The 23,605-nt window shown below is 37.1% G+C and overlaps 1 protein-coding gene across 9 annotated transcripts in view; it reads left to right on the forward strand.

Moving 5' to 3' along the window:
* Window positions 1-23,605, forward strand: part of MAPK10 (mitogen-activated protein kinase 10) — a 323,875-nt gene that overhangs the window by 145,808 nt on the left and 154,462 nt on the right. For 7 of the 9 annotated variants that reach the window (XM_032862324.1, XM_032862314.1, XM_032862259.1 and 4 more), the window contains one exon: window positions 16,480-16,551. The exons of 1 other annotated variant lie outside the window; for it this stretch is intronic. In XM_032862324.1, coding sequence (XP_032718215.1) covers window positions 16,486-16,551 — 66 coding nt within the window. In that variant the 5' untranslated portion in view covers window positions 16,480-16,485. Of the gene's footprint in view, window positions 1-16,479; window positions 16,579-23,605 lie in introns of all 9 variants that reach the window. One more of the 9 variants, XM_032862296.1, reaches the window with a different exon arrangement.

The following is a 23,605-nucleotide window of genomic DNA, read 5'->3' on the forward strand; positions in this document are numbered from 1 at the left end:
CACCTCCTGGATTTTGATGCTTGTTCCCTTTGCCATGTTAGGGAAATTCTCTACAATAATTCTCCCAATATACCTTCTACTCCCCTCTCTCTCTCTTCTTCTTCTGGAATCCCAATTATTCTAATATTGTTTCCTCTTATGGTGTCACTTATCTCTCAAATTCTCCCCTCATGGTCCAGTAGTTGTTTGTCTCTCTTTTGCTCAGCTTCTTTATTCTCCATCATTTGGTATCCTATATAACTAATTCTCTCTTCTGCTCATTTATCCTAGCAGTAAGAGCCTCCATTTTTGATTGCCCCTCATTAATAACTTTTTTTTATTTCAACTTGGTTAGATTTTAGTTCTTTTATTTCTCCAGAAAGGGCTTTTATTTCTCCAGACACAGCTTCTCTAATTAATATCTTCCATGCCTTTTTCAAGCCCAGCTAGCACGTTGAGCATCATCATTCTGAACTGTAGATCTGATATATTATCAATGTCTGTATTGATTAGGTCCCTAGCCTTCAGTACTGCCTCTTGTTTTTTTTTTTTTTGTTGTTTTTTTTTTTTTTTGTGGTGAGTTTTTCTGCCCTGTCATTTTATCCAGATAAGAATATATGAAGGAGCAAATAAAATACTAAAAGGGTGGCAACAACCCCAGAAAAATGTGCTTTAACCAAATCAGAAGAGACCCCAAATCATGGAGGCGGGGGAAGGGGGGTAAAAAGAAGTTTAGAAAAAAAAAAAAAAAGAAAAAGAAAACAAATAAAGGAAAAAAAATATATATATATTAGACTGGTGACTAGAACAGGGCCACCCATTTAATTTTGGGAGTATTTTGGTCTCTTAGAGGAAACTACCTCCCCACATTTTATTTTATTTTTAATGATTTATTTATTTATTTATTTGTCAGAGAGAGAGAGAGAGAGAGAGAGAGAGTGAGCAAACACAGGCAGAGTGGCAGGCAGAGGCAGAGGGAGAAGCAATCTCCCTGCTGAGCAAGGAGCCTGATGTGGGACTCAATCCCAGGATGCTGGGATCATGACTGAAGGCAGCTGCTTAACCAACTGAGCCACCTGGGCATCCCTAGCTCCCAAAATTTTAAAGAATGGAAAACATACATAAGGGTAAACACAATGAAGGGATGGAATATGACTATAAAGATGAAAATTTAAAAAAAAATATTTCTAAAAAAGGAGTTGCTAAGATAAGTTGGTTGGGAGAATAAAGAAAAAGAAAGTGCAGATAATTTGCTCAGGCTGGAGACTAGAACAAAGCCCTGTGCTAGATTTAGGGTGTATTTTGATCTATTAGAAGAAGTTGTACCCCAAATTTTTTTAGAAGAAAAAACCCTATGTGTATACAAAAAAATAAAGTTAGATACAATGAAGGATAAAATATGACTATAATAATGAAGGTTCAAAAAAGATTATTTTTTTTAATGAAAGGTATTATTAAGATAAACTAGTTAAAAAACATTAAGAGAGGAAAGGGTAAAAGTTAAAAAATATTTAGCAGAAGAAAAAAATAAAATTAAAAAAATTAATTAACTTTGCAAGACTTAAGAATCATGGGGAGAAAGCCATGAATTCCATGCTTTGCTTTCTCCTCCTCTGGAATTCCGCTGCTCTCCTTGGTAAGTGAACTTGGTCGTGGCTGGATTTCTTGCTGATCTTCTTGGGGAAGGGCCTGCTGTAGTGATTCTCAACTGTCTTTGCCCAAGGTGGAATAGAACCACCCTTACCATGGGCCAGGCTAAGTAATCTTCTTGGGTTCGCTTTCGGGATCTTTTGTTACCTGAATGCTTTCTGTAGAGTTTTGGAGGACAGGAATGAAAATGGCAGCTTCCCAATCTCTGGCCCGGAGGAGCCGAGAGCTCGGGGCCCCACTCCTCAGTGTGCCCTCAGAGAAAAGTGCTCAATCACTCCCATCTCCCTGGTCTTCATGTGCACTCTGAGCTCACCCAGCCTGTGATCAAGCGTCTCTGTCTCTGGCAAACAGCCCTGCCTGGAGTCTCTGAACCCCACAGATTCCTGCGCTCTGACAGGGGTGTCTCCCCAGATCTTGTGGGGTCCCCACTCACACAGCAATGGCCTGTGCCACGGATCACGATTTAAGGTAACCCAAGTTGAGAGCTCACTCCTGGGCTCCGTCTCTGTAGCCGGCTTCCCGGCTCTAATACCTGTGAGCTCTGCGACACTCAGATGGCCCTGATCCTTCTGTGACCCTGCGGGACCTCGAGCCACGCTGACCCCGCATGGGCTTCACCCTGGTTTAGCCTCTGGATCGATGTCCCTCAGTGGAGCAGACTTTCAAAAGTTCTGATTTTGTGCTCCGATGCTCCACCACTTGCTGGGACCCCTCCCCCTGCGGTCTATCTTCCTGTTGCTTTGGATTCACTTTTCCGCCAGTCCTACTTTTCAGAAAGTGGTCAATTTTCTGCTTCTAGAATTGCGGTCATCTTCTCTTCAATCTCCTGTTGGATTTGTAGGTGTTCAGAATGGTTTGATAACCTATCTAGCTGATCTCCTGCTACCTGATGTCGTCTCAGCCTTCTACTTCTCCACCATATTGACTCCTCCCCTAAAATTTATTTAAATTTTAAATTTTTTATTTTTTATAAAATATAATAATTTTAGTAAATATAAATAATAAATAAATATAATAATTTTTAATATAATATATTTTTTATTTTTTAAAACTTTTTAAATTTAATTTAATTTTTATTTTCAGTGTTCCAAGAGTCATTGTTTATGTACCATACCCAGTGCTCCATGTAATATGTGCCCTCCTTAATACTCACCACCAGGCTCACCCAATCCCAAACCCCCTAACCTTCAAAACCCTGAATTTGTTTCTCAGAGTCCACAGTCTCTCATGGTTTGTCTCCCCCTCTGATTTCCCCCAACTCACTTCTCCTCTCCATCTCCCAATGTCCTCCATGTTATTCCTTATGCTCCACAAGTAAGTGAAAGTATATGACATTGACTTTGTCTGCTTAACTTATTTCACTTAGCATAATCTCCTCCAGTCCTGTCCAGTTTGATTAAAAAAAGTTCAGTGTTCATTCCTTTCTGATGGAGGCGTAACACTCCATTGTATATATGGAACATATCTTCTTTATACATCTGTTGAAGGGCATCTTGGCTCTTTCCACAGTTTGGCGACTGTGGCCATTGCTGCTATGAACATTGGGGTACAGATGGCCCTTCTTTTTACTACATCTGTATCTTTGGGGTAAATACCCAGTAGTGCAATTGTAGTGCAATTGTAGGGTCGTAGGGTAGCTCTATTTTTAATTTCTTCAGGAATCTCCACACTGTTTCCCAAACTTGCTTTCCCACCAACAGTGTAAGAGTGTTCCCCTTTCTCCACATCCTCTCCAACACTTGTTATTTACTGTCTTGTTGATTTTGGCCATTCTAACTGGTATACGGTGGTATCTCAATGTGGTTTTGATTTGAATCTCCCTGATGGCTAATGATGATGAACATTTTTTCATGTGTCTGGTTAACCATTTGTATGTCGTTTTTGGAGCAGTGTCTGTTCATGTCTTCTGCCCATTTTTTGATTTGATTATCTGTTTTGTGTTTGTTGAGTTTGAAGAGTTCTTTATAGATCTTGGATATCAACCCTTTGTCTGTAGTGTCATTTGCGAATTTCTTCTCCCATTGCATGGGTTTCCTCTTTGTTTTGTTGACTGTTTCCTTTGCTGTGCAGAAGCTTTTGATCTTGATGAAGTACTGAAAGTTCATTTTCACTTTTGTTTCCTTTGCTTTTGGAGACATGTCTTGAAAGAAGTTGTTGTGGCTGATGTCGAAGAGGTTACTCCCTATGTTCTCCTCTAGGATTTTGATAGATTCCTGCCTCACATTGAGGTCTTTTATCCATTTTGAGTTTTCTTTGTGTGTTGTGTAAAAGAATGGTTGAGTTTCATTCTTCTATACATAGCTGTCCAGTTTTCCCAGCACCATTTATTGAAGAGACTATCTTTTTTTCCACTGTGTGTTTTTTCTGCTTTGTCAAAGATTATTTGACCATCGACTTGTGGGTCTATATCTGGGCTCCCTACTCTGTTCCACTGGTCTATGTGTCTTTTTTTTGTGTCAGTACCATTCTGTCTTGGTGATCACAGCTTTGTAGTAAAGCTTGAAATCAGGCAACGTGATGCCCCCAGTTTTATTCTTCTTTTTCAATATTTCCTTAGAAATTCGGAGTCTCTATTGGTTCCATACAAATTTTAGGATTGTTTGTTCCAGCTCTTTGAAAATGCCAGTGGAATTTTGATTGGGATGGCATTGAACGTATAGATTGCTCTAGGCAGTATAGACATTTTAACAATGTTTATTTTTCCGATCCATGAGCATGGAATGCTCCTCCATCTTTTTGTGTCTTCAGTTTCTTTCATATGAGTGTTCTGTAGTTCCTCAAGTACAGAACCTTTACCTCTTTGGTTAGGTTAATTCCCAGGTATCTTATGGTTCTTGGTGCTATAGTAAATGGAATTGATTCTCTCATTTCCGTTTCTATATTTTCACTGTTAGTGTATAAGAAAGCAGCTTATTTCTGTACATTGATTTTGTATCATGCCACATTACTGAATTTCTGTATGAGTTCCAGTAGTTTAGGGGTGGAGTCTTTTGGGTTTTCCATATAAAGTATCATGTCATCTGTGAAGAGAGAGTTTGACTTCTTCTTTACCAATTTGAATACCTTTTATTTCTTTTTGTTGTCTGATTGCTGTTGCAATCACTTCTGATATTATTTTGAACAACAGTGGTGAGTGTGGACATCCTTGTTGTGTTCCTGATCTCAAAGGGAAGACTGTCAGCTTTTTCCCATTAAGGATGATATTCGCTGTGGGTTTTTTGTAGATAGATTTTATGATGTTGAGGAATGTTCCTTATACTTTAAAGGGTTTTAATCAGGAACAGATGCTGTATCTTGTCAAATGCTTTTTCTGCATTAATTGAGAGGACCATGTGGTTCTTCTCTCTTCTCTTATTGATTTGTTCTATCACATTGATTGATTTGCATACATTGAACCCCCCTTGCATCCCAGGGATAATCCTACCTGGTCATGGTGGATAGTCTTTTTAATGTACTGTTGGATCCTATAAGCTAGGATCTTTTGTTGAGAATCTTGGCATCCATATTCATCAGGGATATTGGTCTGAAATTCTCCTTTTTGGTGGGGTTTTTGCCTGGTTTGGGGATCAGGGTAATGCTGGCTTCATAGAAAGAGTGTGGAAGTTCTCCTTTTGTTTCTATTTTCTGAAACAGCTTCAGGAGAATAGGTATTATTTCTTCCTTGAATGTTTGGTAGAATGCCCCAGGGAATCTGTCAGGTCCTGGGCTCTTTTTTTTTGGGAAGTTTTTGATCACTACTTCAATCTCGTAACTAGATATTGGTCTGTTGAGGTCATCAATTTCCTCCTGATTCAGTTTTGGAAGTTTCCAGGTTTCCAGGAATGCATCCATTTTGTGTACATTGCTTAGTTTATTGGCATATAGCTGTTGATAATAATTTCTGATGATTTTTTCTATTTCCTTGGTGTTGGTCATGATCTCTCCCTTTTCATTCATAATTTTATTAATTTGGGTCCTCTCTCTCTTCTTTTGGATTAGTATGGCCAGTGGTTTATCAATCTTATTTATTCTTTCAGAAAACCAGTTTCTAGTTTCATTGATGTGTTCTACTGTATCTCTAGTTTCTATCTCATTGATCTCTGCTCTCATCTTCATTATTTGCCTCCTTGTGCATGGGGTTGGCTCAATTTGTTGTTGATTTTCCAGTTCTTTAAGATATAAAGAGAGCTGGTGTATTCTGGATTTTTCAATTTTTTTGAGTGAGGCTTGGATGGCTATATATTTCTCCCTGAGGACCACCTTTGCCATATCCCATAGGTTTTGTACCAATGTGTCATCATTCTTATTGAATTGTTTAAGTTCTTCTTTGATTTCCTGGTTGATCCAAACATTCTTAAGCAGGGTGGTCTTTAGCTTCCAAGTGTTTGAATTCCTTCCAAACTTTTTCTCATGGTTGAGTTCCAGTTTCAAAGCATTGTGGTCTGAGAAATATGCAGGGAATAATCTCAATCTTTTGGTATCAGTTGAGCCCTGATTTGTGACCCAGTATGTAGTCTATTCTGGAGAAATTTCCATGTGTGTTCGAGAAGAATGAGTATTCTGTTGTTTTAGCATGGAATGTTCTGTATATGTCTATGAGGTCCATCTGGTCCAATGTGTCATTCAATGGTCTTGTTTCTTTATTGGTTTTCTGCTTGGATGATCTGTCTATTACTGAGACTGGCATGTTAAGATCCCCTACTATTAATGTGTTCATATATATATGACTCTTTACCTTGATTAACAGTTGTCTTATGTAGTTGGCTGCTCCCGTATTGGGGGCATAAATATTTACAATTGTTAGACCTTCTTGGTGGATAGACTCTTTAAGAATGATGTAGTGTCCTTCTTTATCTCTGACTACAGTCTTTAGTTTAAAATTTATCTGATATGAGAATCGCTACCCCAGCTTTCTCTTGAGGCCCATTGGCATGAAAGATGCTTCTCTATCCCTTCACTTTAAGTCTAGATGTATCTTTAGGTTCCAAATGGTCTCTTGTAGACAGCATATGGATGGGTCCTGTTGTTTTATCCAATCTGTGAACCTGTGCCATTTTATGGGAGCATTTAGGCCACTCACATTTAAAGTGATTATTGAAAGATTTGTTTTTATTGACATCATGTTGCCTGTGAAGTCCTTGTTCTATAGATTGTCTCTGTAAATTTCTGGTCTATGTCACTCTTGGGTTCTTTATTCTTTTATAGATCCCCCTTTAATATTTTTTGCAGTGCCAGCTTGGTGGTCAAATACTCTTTTAAACCTTGCCCTTTTTGGAAGCTCTTTATCTCTCCATCCACTTTGAATGTCAACCTCGCTGGATAAAGTATTCTTGGCTGCATATTCTTCTCATTTAGTGCCCTGAATATGTCTTGCCAGCCCTTTCTGGCTTGCCAGGCTTCTGTAGACAGGTCTGATGTTATTCTGATGGTCCTTCCTCTGTACATAAGGAGTCTCTTCCCCCTTGCTGCCCTCAGAAGCTCTTGTCTAAAATTATGATTCATCAGTCTCACAATCAAGTGCGTTGAGGTCTTTCGAGATTTGTTGATCTTGGCGGGGGGGGGGTGTTCTTTCTGCCTCTAGGACACGAATTCTGGTTCCAATCCCCAGATTGGGATAATTTTCATCCAGAATTTGTTCAACTATATCTTCTAGTCTTCTCTCTTTCTCCACCCCCTCAGGGATCTGAATAATTCTGATGTTGGAACATTTCATGACATCATTTATTTCCCTAATTCTATTCTCATGGCTTTTAAGCTACTTCTTCCATGCCTCCTCCTGATCCTTTTTCTCTATCAGTTTGTCCTCTAGATACTAATTCTATCTTCTGCATCAGTTATCCTAGCTGTTAGAGAATTTACGTTAGATTGGATCTCATTGTTAGCATTTTTAACTTCTTTCCAGGTGGCCTTCACTTCTGCCCTTAGAGTTTCTATGTTGTCACTAATGGTTTTCTCCAACCTAGCCATTGCCTGGATAACTGTTACCCTGAATTCCCCTTCCGACATACTGTTTATGTCCGTATCCAGTAGTTTTGATGGAGAGGGTACAGTCTCTGGATTTTTCCTCTGTTGGTGTTCCTCCTCCTAGTAATTTTGGTGAGAGGTGTATGAGGGGATGTATAGCTGAATATATCAACCATGTTCCAGGCAAGATGCACCCTGGAAGGCTTCAGAGCAAGTCAGCACCAAAAGAAAAAAGAAAACAGAGAGAGAGGGGAAAAAAAAGAGAAGACCCAGCCAGAACGAGCCCCCAAATGTAAGATTTATAAGGTATATGAACAAAAATGGACAAACAAAAAGACCGACAAAAGTAAATGACAAGAAAAAAAAAAAAAAACCCAGCCAAAATGAACCCCAAGGATAAGATTAATATAATACCAGAACAAAAAAACAAATACACAGAAACACTGACAGATGAAAAAGATGGGAGGGCAGTTATAAATCCTTGATGTGGAAGAGGAAGTTTATTTTGATTCTTCCTGTGTTATCTTGATATCTTTGTTAAAGGACTCAACTTTCCAGAGATAAAGGGAGATTAAAACTGGTTTACTTTTAAGAGTAGTATTGATTAGGGAAAGAGGATTACCTTGAAGCTTATATCTATATGTATATAAAAAAATAGAAAAGAAAAAGGAAAACACAGGTATACGTATGAAAAAAGTTCAAGTTAAAAGGTTATTATGGAATATGTTGTATTAAACCTCTAGTTGTAATGGTAAGTAGGTTAAAAAAATTAAAAAGAACAAGAATAGTGAGAACGAGTTAAAAATGAAAGTTGTATCTATGACATATACAGGTTTTAGGGCAATACCGGGAGCTTAATATCTTCTTTTCCCCTGATATTGGGGTTTTACAGTTTTGTGGGGACTCTGTGGTGGTTGTTCTCTTGTTCTTTTGGTTTGCTTTTTGGTGGAGGGGACTGCCATATTGTTTTTCATTCAGTCTTGCTTGGGTTGAGTCCTTCTGCCCCCTATTAAGAGGCTGGGCACTGTGGAAACCAGTTTTTCAGGCTTTTGTTCTCTGGAGGTTTTTGTTCTTCGGCAGCTTTTTGAGGCTTTTCAGAGGTTTAGTGGAAAGTAAACTGCACCCAGACCTCCACCTCAGAGAGAAGCATCAGCCTTCTTCCCTCTGTACCATCGCTCAGCAATGAACTCTGCAAACTCCGCTGAACTGTGAAACCTCCGACAGGCAGTGCATGCCCCCAGCCACCATCTCAGGGGTCGCCCGAAGTGCTTGCTTGTCTCTGCACCCCCTAGCAACTAAAACCATGAGTGATATTGTTCCAGGGAGCCCGCTTCCAGTGGCTGCCTTTGCCAGGACTGCTGTCTGGGGTCCAGACCTTACGGTTGCGCAGGTCGCCCCCGAGGAATCCCGACCAGAGATGGCGCTGAGTTTCTTCAGGCGCAGGCTAGGAGCATCCAGACCCTCCGCTGGTCCTAGAGACTGCTGGCTAGCACCCATGAAAGGTTCTTTCAGGTGCAGGCAGGGAGTGTGGTTCAGACCCTATTCGGTACAGTGCTCACACAACACAAAAGACTGTAGCTCTAGAGAGCACAGACTGGTGCCCACCCCAGACTCCCTCATGCAGGGGAGGGTATGTGCCCAGCTGAGTGATGGTACAAGCAGTGCAATGCCAGGGACTCAAGGGACCAGGAACTGGAGGCTCCGTCATACTCTCTCTGGCACAGGTGGTCACTGGCGCTGGCCATCCTGGGTCTATGGGCTTAGGCCTGTGCCCATGACCGCCTGATTCCACCAGTTGCCCCTTAAGATCTTTTGCTCTTTTTGAGCGCTTTTAACCAGACTCCAAGTTAATGCTTGTTGGCAATCACAGGGCACTTTTGTATTGGGGTATTACTTTCTTATGGGTCACTTCTGGTGGCTCCCTCCCTCTTCTGGTTATCCTCTGAGATCAGTCTAGGCATTCCCACTCTGCTTTGCCTCTCCACTGGTGTCTTCTGCCCCATAGAGACCCAAAAGTGTATAACCCTACATCTCAGGCTGATTTCATGGGTGTTCAGAGTGTTCTGGTAGATATTTAGCTCACATTAGGGGACTGACTGAAACAGGGTCTTCTACTTCTCTGCCATCTTACCTATTACCAATATTACCTTCAAAAAATGTTTTAATTTTTTTAGATAAGCTCTGTGCCCAATATGGGGCTTGAACTCACAACCCTGAGACCAAGAGCTATATGCTTTACTGAGAGCCAGCCAGGTGCCCCTGGCAACCTTTCCTAAAAAAGGGTCATATATAAATATTTTATATTTATTTTATTTTATTTTATTTTAATCTTTGTAGGCCATATAGTTGCTGTGACTAGTTACAAAAATCTACTATTATAGTGTGAAAGCAGCCTTAGACAATATGTAAACTAATGGGTGGCTGTGTTCCAATAAAACTTTATTTACAAAAATTGGTGGTGAGTTGAATTTGGTCCATCCTCCACAGTTTGCTGACTTCTGCTCTAAATGATAGTCCATGGACCAAAAGATTTAATAATATCTTAAAGTCATCAAATGCACAGTCCTTAAATACAATTAAATTTAATTCTACTTTCTCTATCAGCACTAAAAAGATAATTACTTATTTCATGGTATATTTACTTTTCATTTTTTAAATATGTACATTTTTAATACATAGTTGGGAGAATTCTTTTGGACGTAGAAGGGACAGAGTTTTGTGTGTGTGTGTGTGTGTGTAACTAACTATGACTTTGTATTCTAATATTGTACAGATGCTTACAGGCTGTTAAGAGAGTCATCCGTTGTGCTCGCTTCAGGCAGCACATATACTAAAAAAAAAGAGAGAGAGAGAGAGAGAGAGAGAGAGAGAGAGGCAGTCATCTGTTAATAAGTCCGATAGGTTATAAATACAAAAACTATTTACAGATGAGTTTGTTTTATATTAGTTAAACTTGGAAAGTGCTGGGTCTCAAAATACTTTTTGTAATCAGTTGTTCATTTAGTTTTCTCTTGCAAGTATTACATTTCAGTGACAAACCATGGGAGACTGGACCTGCCCAGAACAATTTGATTTTTTGCATCTATGAAGCTTCTCAAACCTCCTGTGGTTTAGTTGGCACATCTCAAATATAAAAGAATTTAAATATTGATTTAAGCTATTAAAATACATCATAGTTACATTCTTTTATAGCAACTACTCTGCACCATTTCAACCTAATAAATTCTTAAGTATATCTCATTCATACAACTTGGCCTACTGCTTTGCTCAGAGTAACTATTAACTCATATAAGCATGTAATGAAGAGAAAAACAATATAGTACATAGCAAGGAGTATACATAGAGAGATTTTTCCCAGGAGAACAACCAGTAATTGAAAGTACTAAATTCCCCGAATTATCATCCCCTTCCTTTTCAAACTACTCATGGGTCCTACCTATATTGCTTCAAGATGTTGCCACTAATTCCATTTTAGACTAATACCAAGATAATGTCCTGGCCATTTATGTTGTTTCCATGTAATGGTGCCAAATTCTCTCTGCCATGTTATCAGGAAATACAATTATCAAACTAGTTTTCTGTAATTCACTGAGATTACCATACTGAACATTCTTTTTCTTTTAATGTTCCTTTGTGGCACAAGAAGTTTCAGCAGTGACTTGGTGACTTAGTCATGGTGCTACATTTGGAATCTTTATAATGCAACCAGGAAAGGTCAGGATGCTTGCTTTCCACAGCAAGATTATTTACTCATTAAAAATTAAAATACATTGTTCATTTCAGGTGGTGGGCTGGATGTTATTATTACCCATATGTCCAATTCAGCAGTACAGAACTAAAACAGCCTTGCTGGGTAACATTTCTGAGGTCATCTGTGTTGGACTCTTTCATACTTTCACTACTATTAACTCCTCATTCCTAATTTGTTGACATCAAAAGTATTGAAAACTTACAGATATCAATATGCAAAGATAATGAAAATACTTAGATTTGTGCTAGAGATGGAAAGAAGTTTTTTTATTTGGTTTTCCTTTTATTCAATAAACATTTACTTGACATTAGCTATATACTAAGAATAGTGTGGGCCCTGGGGTTGTGAACATGAATAAAACATAGTCACTTTCCCTGAGGAGGTCATAATGTAGTATGGAATAGACATATGAACAAACAGTTACAATATTGTAAGATATTCATAATAAAAGTACAAACAAATTGTTGTGAGAAGACTGAAGGAAAAACTGAGGAGTGGCTGGGAGAACATTTCCTCACTTAATGCATGCTGTGTGATAATGAGACAATAATGAATGGAACAATATATTTTAAATGCTGGAAATGAGCATCTGGAAAATGAAAATAAAATAAAAACACCATTTTCAATAACCTTAAAGAAAGGTGTGAAAGAACTATACAGAGAAAATATGTAGCAAATGTAAGATACCCTTCTTTGTAATTTATTAATTTCTTTCAAATAGAATTGCTTATTTAAAGCAAAAATAATAGCAATCTGTTATGGGGTTTATAAAATATGTATAAATGAAATATATGACAACAATTGTTCAAGGGACCAGAGGAGAAAATTGAAATATACTATTATAAGTTTCTTAAACTGTATGTGAAATAGAATAATATTATTTGAAGCTAGATGACTTAAAAATACAGGTTGTAAACTCTAGAACACCCACTAAAAAAAGTAAAACTAGTAAGCTTTTATTTATTTATTTTTAAAGACTTTATTTATTTATTTGACAGACAGAGATCACAAGTAGGCAGAGAGGCAGGCAGAGAGAGAGAGGGGTGTGGGGCTCAATCCTGGGAACCTGAGACCATGACCTGAGCTGAAGGCAGAGCTTAACCCACTGAGCCACCCACGTGCCCTACAATAAGCTTTTAGACAAAATAAAATGGACAACAAAAAGATAATTCTTCCCAAAAAAGACTGAGAAGGAGGAAAAATAGAATAAAGAATACAGGGGTAAAACACTAAACAAGTAGTAGAGTGGTAGGCTTGATCTCAGCAATATCCATATTTACTTTAAATGTGAATGGACTAAATACATCTATTAAAAGACAAAGATTATCAGCATGTCCTCACTTCTATTCAACATTGTACTGAAGTAAGCAATTACTAAGTAATTGGAGTAAGCAAGGAAAAACAGATTAGAGAGGAAAAAGGAAAAACTGTCTTCACTTGCAGACTTTTCTGTGTATAAGGAAAATCCTAAACAACCTATAAAATATTTACTGGATTTAATAAATGCATTTAGTAGTGTGATAGAATGCAAGGTCACTTACAAAAATTAACATTATTTAAAAAAATAAGTATTTAGGAAATGGAAATTAAAAATATACCATTTACATTAGCATAAAAATATAAATGCTAAAGAATAAACTTAAAGAGAAACATATAAGGTTTATACACTGCAAATTATAAAACATTCCTGAGATAAATTAGAACTAAAATAAATGGGAAAAAATATAATAACTATGGATAAAAACACCTAATATTGTTAAGATATCTTCTCAATCAAATTCCAGAAAGTTAAAAAAAAATTTTTTTTGAAATGTCAGGCTGATTTTAAAGTTCATGTGGAAAGGCAAAGACCTAGAAGGGTCTCCCAAATAAAAAGAAGAAAAAAATTTGGAGGACTTACCTAATTTGAAGAACTTAAAAAGCTCAGTTAATGAGACAGAATGAGACTGGAGTATTACATAACAGAAAGTCTAGAAGAACAAAAGTTCCAGAATTTCTCAATTCGGTAGTTTAATATTATCATCAATCACATTTTCTTCTATCTTCCTGCTTTATCCCTTGGCATTTCTCTTCAAGATCATTTCCCGTTAATGGCTATTATGAATGTTTTGGTTCCAGGCATTCGTGCCTACAAAGCAATGGTCAGCAAAAGAATAAACAACCATTAATTCTTTGTGTCACTTGAATTTTTTTCTATTATAAAATATTTGACATATCAAATAGTATTTCATATATGTAGGCTTTAAAAAATAATAATGAAACAAACATGCAAATTGAAGAAGTAGACATGAATCCTTGAACTTTATTACTCACATTAATATCAGTAGATACAATATCAACATTCGTTTCAATTTCTTAGGCCCCAATCCCACAGGATGATTCAAATAAAGTCAGGTGACTACTGCATATACAGTGGGTTACATTATAGAAGAGGAACTGGAAGTGTAAGGAACCCAAATCTTTATAATTGGCAGTTAGCATGGCTTGCCCCAAAGGGACACCTTATCTTTATTATACAGGAGAGTAATCAAACCTGCCCTTTTCTCCATAGGGAAATACTATCTCTCTCTTCCAAGATTTTTTGCTATATAATTATCCTTGAGAAGATAGTCTGGAATAAAAACAGTCAATGCTTCTGTTTTCAAGACATGCAGAAATGTAAAAAGACCTAATTAAAGAATTGTCTTTCAACAGAGGTGTGTTTCCTCCCCACTCTCTGCCCCACATATTTATCATGCATGTTTCAGCATAATTTAATGCATAGTTTCTTCTTTCCCCAAACATCTGAAATGCAGACTTTAACATAATTAGGATTCCATGTATATATGTATCTATTTTTGGTTCTTTATTAATTTATAAGCCTATCTTTGCATCAATCCTACATACGTTTACTTTAGCTTTCTACCTTTTTAACCTCCACAAACATCTACTTTGTTCTTCTTCGGGAATGTCTTGTATGTTCTTGCCCTTTCATTCTTTCTTAAATTTAAAAAATCTGCCATATTCCTATATATTTTTTCTTGCAGTGCAGACCTTCCTTCTGAGATTGTATTGCTAGCTCTCCTATAGTTTGTTTAAAACTTCCTCTATTGAACAAACTGAGAGTTGCTGGAGGGAGGTAGATGGGGGGGGGAATGGACTAGCTGGGTGTTGGGCATTAAGGAGGACACTTGTTGGGATGAGCACTGGGTGTTATATGTAAGTGATGAATCACTAAATTCTACTCCTGAAACCAATACTACACTAGATGTTAACTAACTTGATTTTAAATAATAATAATAATAATAAAAAGCTGCAACCACTGTGACTATACCTCATCAAATAAAACAAACAAACAAACTTCCTCTACTAAGCTCAGTGTGGGTGTCTTCAGTGTGACTTCCCAGCATAGATAGGTTCTAAGCTTTGTTTCCTGAACTCTACACTCTACTCTTTAAAAGCTAAAGTTCTCATCTTCAGATACCAGTAGATTGCCTGGGGCCAAGTGGCAGCTTTAGCTCATTTACTTCTCTGCATGAAATCTTTCACATTGTTTTCAACCTCTTAGAATTTTTCTTTTCTTTTCTTTTCTTTTCTTTTCTTTTCTTTTCTTTCTTTCTTTCTTCCTTCCTTCCTTCCTTCTCTCTTTCTTTCTTTTGGCAGTTTAGTTATGCATTAAAAATATATTTTGTGGGACGCCTGGGTGGCTCAGGTGGTTGGGTGGCTGCCTTCAGCTCAGGTCATGATCCCAGCATCCTGGGATCAAGTCCCACATCAGGCTCCTTTCTTCGCAGGGAGCCTGCTTCTCCCTCTGCCACTCTGTCTGCATGTGCTCTCTCTCTCTCTCTCTCTCTGACAAATAAATAAATAAAATCTTAAAAAAAAATATATATATATATAGTATATTTCATCTAACTTTTTTAGGAGCTTACACTGAAAGTGGTTTTCAAGATACCTAATAATTCCTCTTGTCAGACACAGAAGTCTTGTGTCAGTGTGGTTTTTTTTTTTCAAAGATTTTATTTATTTATCTGACAGAGCGAGATCATAAGTAGGCAGAGAAGCAGGCAGAGAGAGAGAGGAGGAAGCAGGCTACCTGCCAAGCAGAGAGCCCGATGCGGGACTTGATCCCAGGACCCTGAGATCATGACCTAAGCCAAAGGCAGAGGCTTAACCCACTGAGCCACCCAGGCGCCCTGTCAGTGTGGTTTTAAAACTGTTTAACTCACAGTATTGTGTCTTGCACACAATAAACATTCAGTAAAGTGTGCCTAACTCACAGAATTGTGTCTTACACACAATAAACATTCAGTAAAGTGTGCCTAATTGAACTGAAAAAGGTTTCAGATGGTTTTCTCTGATGCTGCTTCATCATACTCAAATGATTTAATACCTAATTTGGTATTACCATCATTACATGATTTTATTCTCTCCTTAAAAAAATATTGATTTTATCCTCTCCTTTGCAAAATTAAAAAATATTTCAAGAATACAGAAAAAATAATATAATGGAAATCTTTGTTCTTAACTACCAAGACTAAATTGATGTTTACATAGTGCCCATTCTTTTTAGTCCTGGTTTTATGATTGTATAACAAAACAATGTACATAATTTTGTATATTTAAAAAATTTTATAATAATAATACAGTGATCTTCATACCCCTTTGGAACTTGCTTTTTCTCCACTCAACATCATGTTTGAAAAATTTATCTATGCTGATACATTAAGCTCAAATTCAATTATTCCATATCCTGTATATAATTCTATTATCCATTATAGTTTATTTAAAAGTCCCTTTATTCTATGATAAAATCCTTACATATATGCTCTTGAGCATGTGTTTGGGATTTTTAAAGTTAAATGCCTACAATAGAAAGTTCTATATAATAGGATGTTCTAAATTTTAACTTATTAAGTATATATCCAGTTCTTTATATCTAATCTTTATGATTGTGGTGGTCTTAATCGTTATAAAAATAAGATATTCTACCTTATTTTATCATTTAGTGTTTATGGTTTATGAAAAGTACCTAGCACTAGTCAGGATACAGATTATGCTAAACATATGTAATGCATGACACCTTGTGTTTAATTCAAATTACATTAAAGTTTATACTATTAAATAATGAACAATTAGGTGATTTGGAAATTCATGCCCCCCCCCTTTTTCTATAGGTATTTATGAGCCTCCATTTATTGTACTACTGCAGTGAACCAACCTTGGATGTGAAAATTGCCTTTTGTCAGGTGTGTGTTCCTTACAGGTAAAACAAGGTACAGTATATTCCCTTGTATTTCCATTTGCCATTTTAGCTTGCATACGTGCCACATCAAATTAGTGTTTATGCAGCATTAAAAATAACTTGGGAATTAGAAGTGGATAGTTACATGTTTTTTTCTTTCTCAGTTCACTTAAGTGAGAGTGAGAATGAAAATAATTATTTTTAATGGTTATAAATTAATCACTGGGTAAAGTGATTTCTTACTAGATTTTGTTTATATTTAATGACAGTAATGTCTTTTCTAATACTTGAAATATGGCTTAGATCATCAAAATAGTGAAAGTCTGTATTATTATTTTTCATTGTAAGGACTGATGAGCCCTCTGTAGCAGATTTCCAATGCCCACAGATAATAACATCCCAGGTGCTCTCAGTTGGTTTTTGATGCCCAGTGCTAACCGATAGTTAGAAAAAGGGTAAACAAGGAGAACAGCAAATAAAGGTATAGAAGGTAGTATGCATGGAGCAGAAAAGAGTCTGCTCTCCTGTATTCATACATATTCCATTCTTAAGAAAGAGGCTACGTGGGGGTATTTATTCCTACTACAGGTATTTTTAGGGTAATCCTAACTTTAATCTGTTGTTATGGTATTAATTAATAGTGTTTCCTTTTACTCTCAGGATTATTCTTTGGATAATAAATTATAGTAACTTTATTCATGATCTAAGCAAAAAGCGATTCAGTTTTTCTGTACTGATTTTCATTGTTATCCTCTCATTGAGCGGTGCTGTAAACAGGGAGTGACATGCATCCTTTGAAACAAGGTCTAAAAAATAACTCTGCACCTTCTATTACTTTAAAACAATCTTTTCTGTTTCTGAAAGTAATATGTGCTTGTTACAGAAAGTGTGAAAAAATATAAAGGGAAACAAACATTGGCAAATCTATTCTCTCTTAGCCTAAGTAGAATCTCTATAGGCAAGTAAAATGTGTTACAGGCTATGAATAGGATTTACTGATCTGATCTGCCTCAACTCCCTGACCTCTAAATGTCATAGTGCTGGAAGCCTCAGGCATTTAGATAATTTCTCTTCTGTAATAAGAATTCTGGAACTGGACAGCCTTGGTTAGAAACTCTATCACTTATAGCCATTTACTTACGACCTTGGGCAAGTTACTTAACCTCTCTGTGTTTTAGTTTCTAAATTTGTATAAAGAGGAAAAGAAAAGCATTACCTTCTAGGTTATGAGAATTAAATGAGTTAATACTTGCAGAGCAATGAGAACAGTGCTGGAATATGTTTATTAAATAGCTGAATAGATTTTAAATAAATTTACCTTCATTCTTCTGGTGCTCCAATAGAGTCCCTGTTTTAAGTATTATCAGTATCTTGACTAACTTCATAGTTTTCTTTCCAACCCAAATCTCTCCCAGAACTGGACCATGCCCAACTGCTTGTTCTGTGTCTTTGCTTAGATGTTAATAGGCATATCAAATTCTGCATACACCAAACCAAATTCCTGATCTTTCCTCCAAAATTACTCTGTTCTAATTCAGTAAATGCTAAATTCACCTTTCCCAGTTGCTTAGAACAAAATCTTTGGAATCATCTTTGGGGCAGCACTTCACATTAATTTGTCAGGAAATACTACTGTTTGTACATTCAAAACATATCTGAAATCTCACCATTTCCCAACATTCTCTCCACTACCACTTTGATCCAACCTACTTAAACTCTTGCCTGGATTATCACCAGAGTTTCCACATTTGCTCATTCCCAAATGGTTTACTCTCAAACATCAAGAAGAATAATATTTTGGAAAGTATAAGTGAGACCATGTCACTCCTTGGCTATAACTGAAGCAAAACAGAAAAACCTTTCGATGTCTTCCATTTCACTTACAGTAAAAATAAAAATTCCTAAAATAAATACCCTAGCCTTTACTGCTTAGCCTCCTAGAGGCCCCCCTCCCTGAAGTGCTCTTCCTTTAATGTCCTCTTGGCTTACTCCACCACTGTCAGGGCTTTCTTCAAATGTAATTTATTAAGGGAATCTTTCTTGACTATCCTATTTAAAATTGTCCCTTCCAACCTACACTGCCTACCCAACTTCCCAGCTTTTCTTTTTTTTTCCCCTCCATAACACTTTTTGGTAGCTGATATACCATATATGTGACTGGTATGTTGCTTCTCTCTCTCTACTCCAATGCATTTTTCACATGGGCAGGAGCCAACTCACACGGGCTCACAAGAGTTGATTGTGCACCTCTCTCCCCAACTGAAAAATTCAGTGATGTGAGGTTGGTAGATGGAAGTCTGTTATTACAGAAGCGTGTATATTATGTAAATAAGCAATTGCTATGATAAGTCTCCTCCCTCCAAATGTTGAACGTTTGCCCAGCACACTGTTGGAATTTTGCACGTGGCATGGTGTAGACTTTCACTGGATGTTTACCTAATGAATCAATGAATATGTTTGGTTTAGGTAATCAGTTACACCTATGACTGTGCTTTGGTTGAAAGGAGTAGGACTGAATTTCTGGGTAAACTCTCTGGGCCCTACCACTTGCAAGCAATGTGACTGTGTGCTATTTCATTAGCTGCCATGAGCCTATCCATTTACTGAGGGCATTAATACTTAACAAACCACAACGAAACAAAAAACTAATTCATGTTTTATATACCTCAAGTTTAAATCTGAACTTCAAAAATTCTCAGTAAAAAAGATCTCAAAACTTATGCTATATTTTTTAATCCAGAGTCTTTTTGTAGGTTGAAGTTATTTTTTAAAATCAGCTCCCAACATTTGGGTACAGATGCAGAATGTCTATTTCTAGTAAGGCTTCTTTGAAAGCAAGGGAAGAAAGAGAAGTGAAGCATGAACTTTATTAGTAACTGAATTTTTTTTTTGCTTACTATGAATTTTGGTGTCTAGATACATGCAAATTCAATAACTTTAAAAAAATCTAAAAATATTACTGTAAGCAGAATGTTGCTGGTCATGACTAAGAGCATTTTATATACTTTCCATGTAAAATTTTTATTTGATAATGTTTATTTATTTATTTTCTCTTCTGTAGCTCTGTGCCTGATTTACTGTTCTAGAAATTTAGAGAAAAGAATGTATTCATTTTTAGAGGCAGAAATTTCTACTGGGTTTCACTTTCAAACTATGTTTTCCAGAAACTTCTTATTTCATGAGACATCTCACACGTTCTTGGTATGCTATAGTGTTTACTCTGATCACCAGCAGAGTTAGGTTGCTCCCAGCTTCTTGCCAGACAGACAATGCACAAAGATATATGATCAAGTATACTCAGATTCCAACTCTCTTGTCTTAATCTGTGGCTTTTTATATTGTATTATATTTCTAATTTTTACAGTTCTTATCAATAAGAAGTTATAGAAAATATAGAGAACAAACTTTCCCGGATAGTTTTTTATCAAAAGGAAATATGTGTATTATTTGTAATGGTGTTGATCTTATTTTTTAGTTGAATTACTTGAAGAACACAGGAGTCATTGAATTTTTTAGCTACTCCTATTAAATTTTTTTTTAAATAATTTTATTTTTTATAAACATATATTTTTTTTCCCCCAGGGGTACAGGTCTGTGAATCTCCACGTTTACACACTTCACAGCACTCACCATAGCACATACCCTACCCAATGTCCATAACCCCCCCGCTCCCAACCCCCCTCCGCCCAGCAACCCTCAGTTTGTTTTGTGAGATTAAGAGTCACTTATGGTTGGTCTCCCTCCCAATCCCAACTTGTTTCATTTACTCTTCTCCTACCACATTAACCTCCCATGTTGCATCTCCTCTCCCTCATATCAGGGAGATCATATGATAGTTGTCTTTCTCTGATTGACTTATTTCGCTAAGCATGATACCCTCTAGTTCCATCCACGTTGTCGCAAATGGCAAGATTTCATTTCTTTTGATGGCTGCATAGTATTCCATTGTATATATATACCACATCTTCTTTATCCATTCGTCTGTTGATGGACATCTAGGTTCTTTCCATAGTTTGGCTATTGTAGACATTGCTGCTATAAACATTCGGGTGCACGTGCCCCTTCAGACCACTACGTTTGTATCTTTAGGGTAAATACCCAGCAGTGCAATTGCTGGGTCATAGGGTAGTTCTATTTTCAACATTTTGAGGAACCTCCATGCTGTTTTCCAGAGTGGTTGCACCAGCTTGCATTCCCACCAACAGCGTAGGAGGGTTCCCCTTTCTCCGCATCCTCGCCAGCATCTGTCATTTCCGGACTTGTTAATTTTAGCCATTCTGACTGGTGTGAGGTGGTATCTCATTGTGGTTTTGATTTGTATTTCCCTGATGCCGAGTGATATGGAGCACTTTTTCATGTGTCTGTTGGCCATCTGGATGTCTTCTTTGCAGAAATGTCTGTTCATGTCTTCTGTCCATTTCTTGATTGGATTATTTGTTCTTTGGGTGTTGAGTTTGCTAAGTTCTTTATAGATTCTGGACACTAGCCCTTTATCTGATATGTCGTTTGCAAATATCTTCTCCCATTCTGTCAGTTGTCTTTTGGTTTTGTTAACTGTTTCCTTTGCTGTGCAAAAGCTTTTGATCTTGATGAAATCCCAATAGTTCATTTTTGCCCTTGCTTCCCTTGCCTTTGGCGATGTTCCTAGGAAGATGTTGCTGCGGCTGAGGTCGAAGAGGTTGCTGCTGTGTTCTCCTCAAGGATGTTGATGGATTCCTTTCTCACATTGAGGTCCTTCATCCATTTTGAGTCTATTTTCGTGTGTGGTGTAAGGAAATGATCCAATTTCATTTTTCTGCATGTGGCTGTCCAATTTTCCCAACACCATTTATTGAAGAGGCTGTCTTTTTTCCATTGGACATTCTTTCCTGCTTTGTCGAAGATTAGTTGACCATAGAATTGAGGGTCCATTTCTGGGCTCTCTATTCTGTTCCATTGATCTATGTGTCTGTTTTTGTGCCAGTACCATGCTGTCTTGATGATGACAGCTTTGTAATAGAGCTTGAAGTCCGGAATTGTGATGCCACCAACTCTGGCTTTCTTTTTCAATATTCCTTTGGCTATTCGCGGTCTTTTCTGGTTCCATATAAATTTTAGGATTATTTGTTCCATTTCTTTGAAAAAAATGGATGGTACTTTGATAGGAATTGCATTAAATGTGTAGATTGCTTTAGGTAGCATAGACATTTTCACAATATTTATTCTTCCAATCCAGGAGCATGGAACATTTTTCCATTTCTTTGTGTCTTCCTCAATTTCTTTCATGAGTACTTTATAGTTTTCTGAGTATAGATTCTTAGTCTCTTTGGTTAGGTTTATTCCTAGGTATCTTATAGTTTTGGGTGCAATTGTAAATGGGATGGACTCCTTAATTTCTCTTTCTTCTGTCTTATTGTTGGTGTAGAGAAATGCGACTGATTTCTGTGCATTGATTTTATATCCTGACACATTACTGAATTCCTGTACAAGTTCTAGCAGTTTTGGAGTGGAGTCTTTTGGGTTTTCCACATATAGTATCATATCATCTGCGAAGAGTGATAGTTTGACTTCTTCTTTGCCGATTTGGATGCCTTTAATTTCTTTTTGTTGTCTGATTGCTGAGGCTAGGACTTCTAGTACTATGTTGAATAGCAGTGGTGATAACGGACATCCCTGCCGTGTTCCTGACCTTAGCGGAAAAGCTTTCAGTTTTTCTCCATTGAGAATGATATTTGCGATGGGTTTTTCATAGATGGCTTTGATAATATTGAGGTATGTGCCCTCTATCCCTACACTTTGAAGAGTTTTGATCAGGAAGGGATGCTGTACATTGTCAAATGCTTTTTCAGCATCTATGGAGAGTATCATATGGTTCCTGTTCTTTCTTTTATTAATGTGTTGTATCACATTGATTGATTTGCGGATGTTGAACCAACCTTGCAGCCCTGGAATAAATCCCACTTGGTCGTGGTGAATAATCCTTTTAATGTACTGTTGAATCCTATTGGCTAGTATTTTGGTGAGAATTTTTGCATCTGTGTTCATCAAGGATATTGGTCTGTAGTTCTCTTTTTTAATGGGATCCTTGTCTGGTTTGGGGATCAAGGTGAGGCTGGCCTCATAAAATGAGTTTGGAAGTTTTCCTTCCATTTCTATTTTTTGGAACAGTCTCAGGAGAATAGGAATTAGTTCTTCTTTAAATGTTTGGTAGAATTCCCCCGGGAAGCCATCTGGCCCTGGGCTTTTGTTTGTTGGGAGATTTTTGATGACTGTTTCAATCTCCTTACTGGTTATGGGTCTGTTCAGGCTTTCTATTTCTTCCTGGTTCAGTTGTGGTAGTTTATATGTCTCTAGGAATGCATCCATTTCTTCCAGATTGTCAAATTTGTTGGCATAGAGTTGCTCATAATATGTTCTTATGATTGTCTGTATTTCTTGGGTGTTAGTTGTGATCTCTCCTCTTTCATTCATGATTTTATTTATTTGGGTCCTTTCTCTTTTCTTTTTGATAAGTCTGGCCAGGGGCTTATCAATCTTATTAATTCTTTCAAAGAACCAGCTCCTAGTTTCGTTGATTTGTTCCATTGTTTTTTTTTGGTTTCTATTTCATTGATTTCTGCTCTGATCTTTATGATTTCTCTTCTCCTGCTGGGTTTAGGGTTTCTTTCTTGTTCTTTCTCCAGCTCCTTTAGGTGTAGGGTTAGGTTGTGTACCTGAGACCTTTCTTGTTTCTTGAGAAAGGCTTGTACCGCTATATATTTTCCTCTCAGGACTGCCTTTGTTGTGTCCCACAGATTTTGAACTGTTGTATTTTCATTATCATTTGTTTCCATGAATTTTTTCAATTCTTCTTTAATTTCCTGGTTGACCCATTCATTCTTTAGAAGGATGCTGTTTAGTCGCCATGTATTTGGGTTCTTTCCAAATTTCCTCTTGCGATTGAGTTCTAGCTTCAGAGCATTGTATTCTGAAAATATGCAGGGAATGATCCCAATCTTTTGATAACAGTTGAGACCTGATTTAGAACCAAGGATGTGATCTATTCTGGAGAATGTTCCATGTGCACTAGAGAAGAATGT

Source organism: Lontra canadensis, unplaced genomic scaffold, assembly GCF_010015895.1.
Source record: "Lontra canadensis isolate GAN:19392208 unplaced genomic scaffold, GSC_riverotter_1.0 scaffold1, whole genome shotgun sequence".
Lineage (NCBI taxonomy): Eukaryota > Metazoa > Chordata > Mammalia > Carnivora > Mustelidae > Lontra > Lontra canadensis.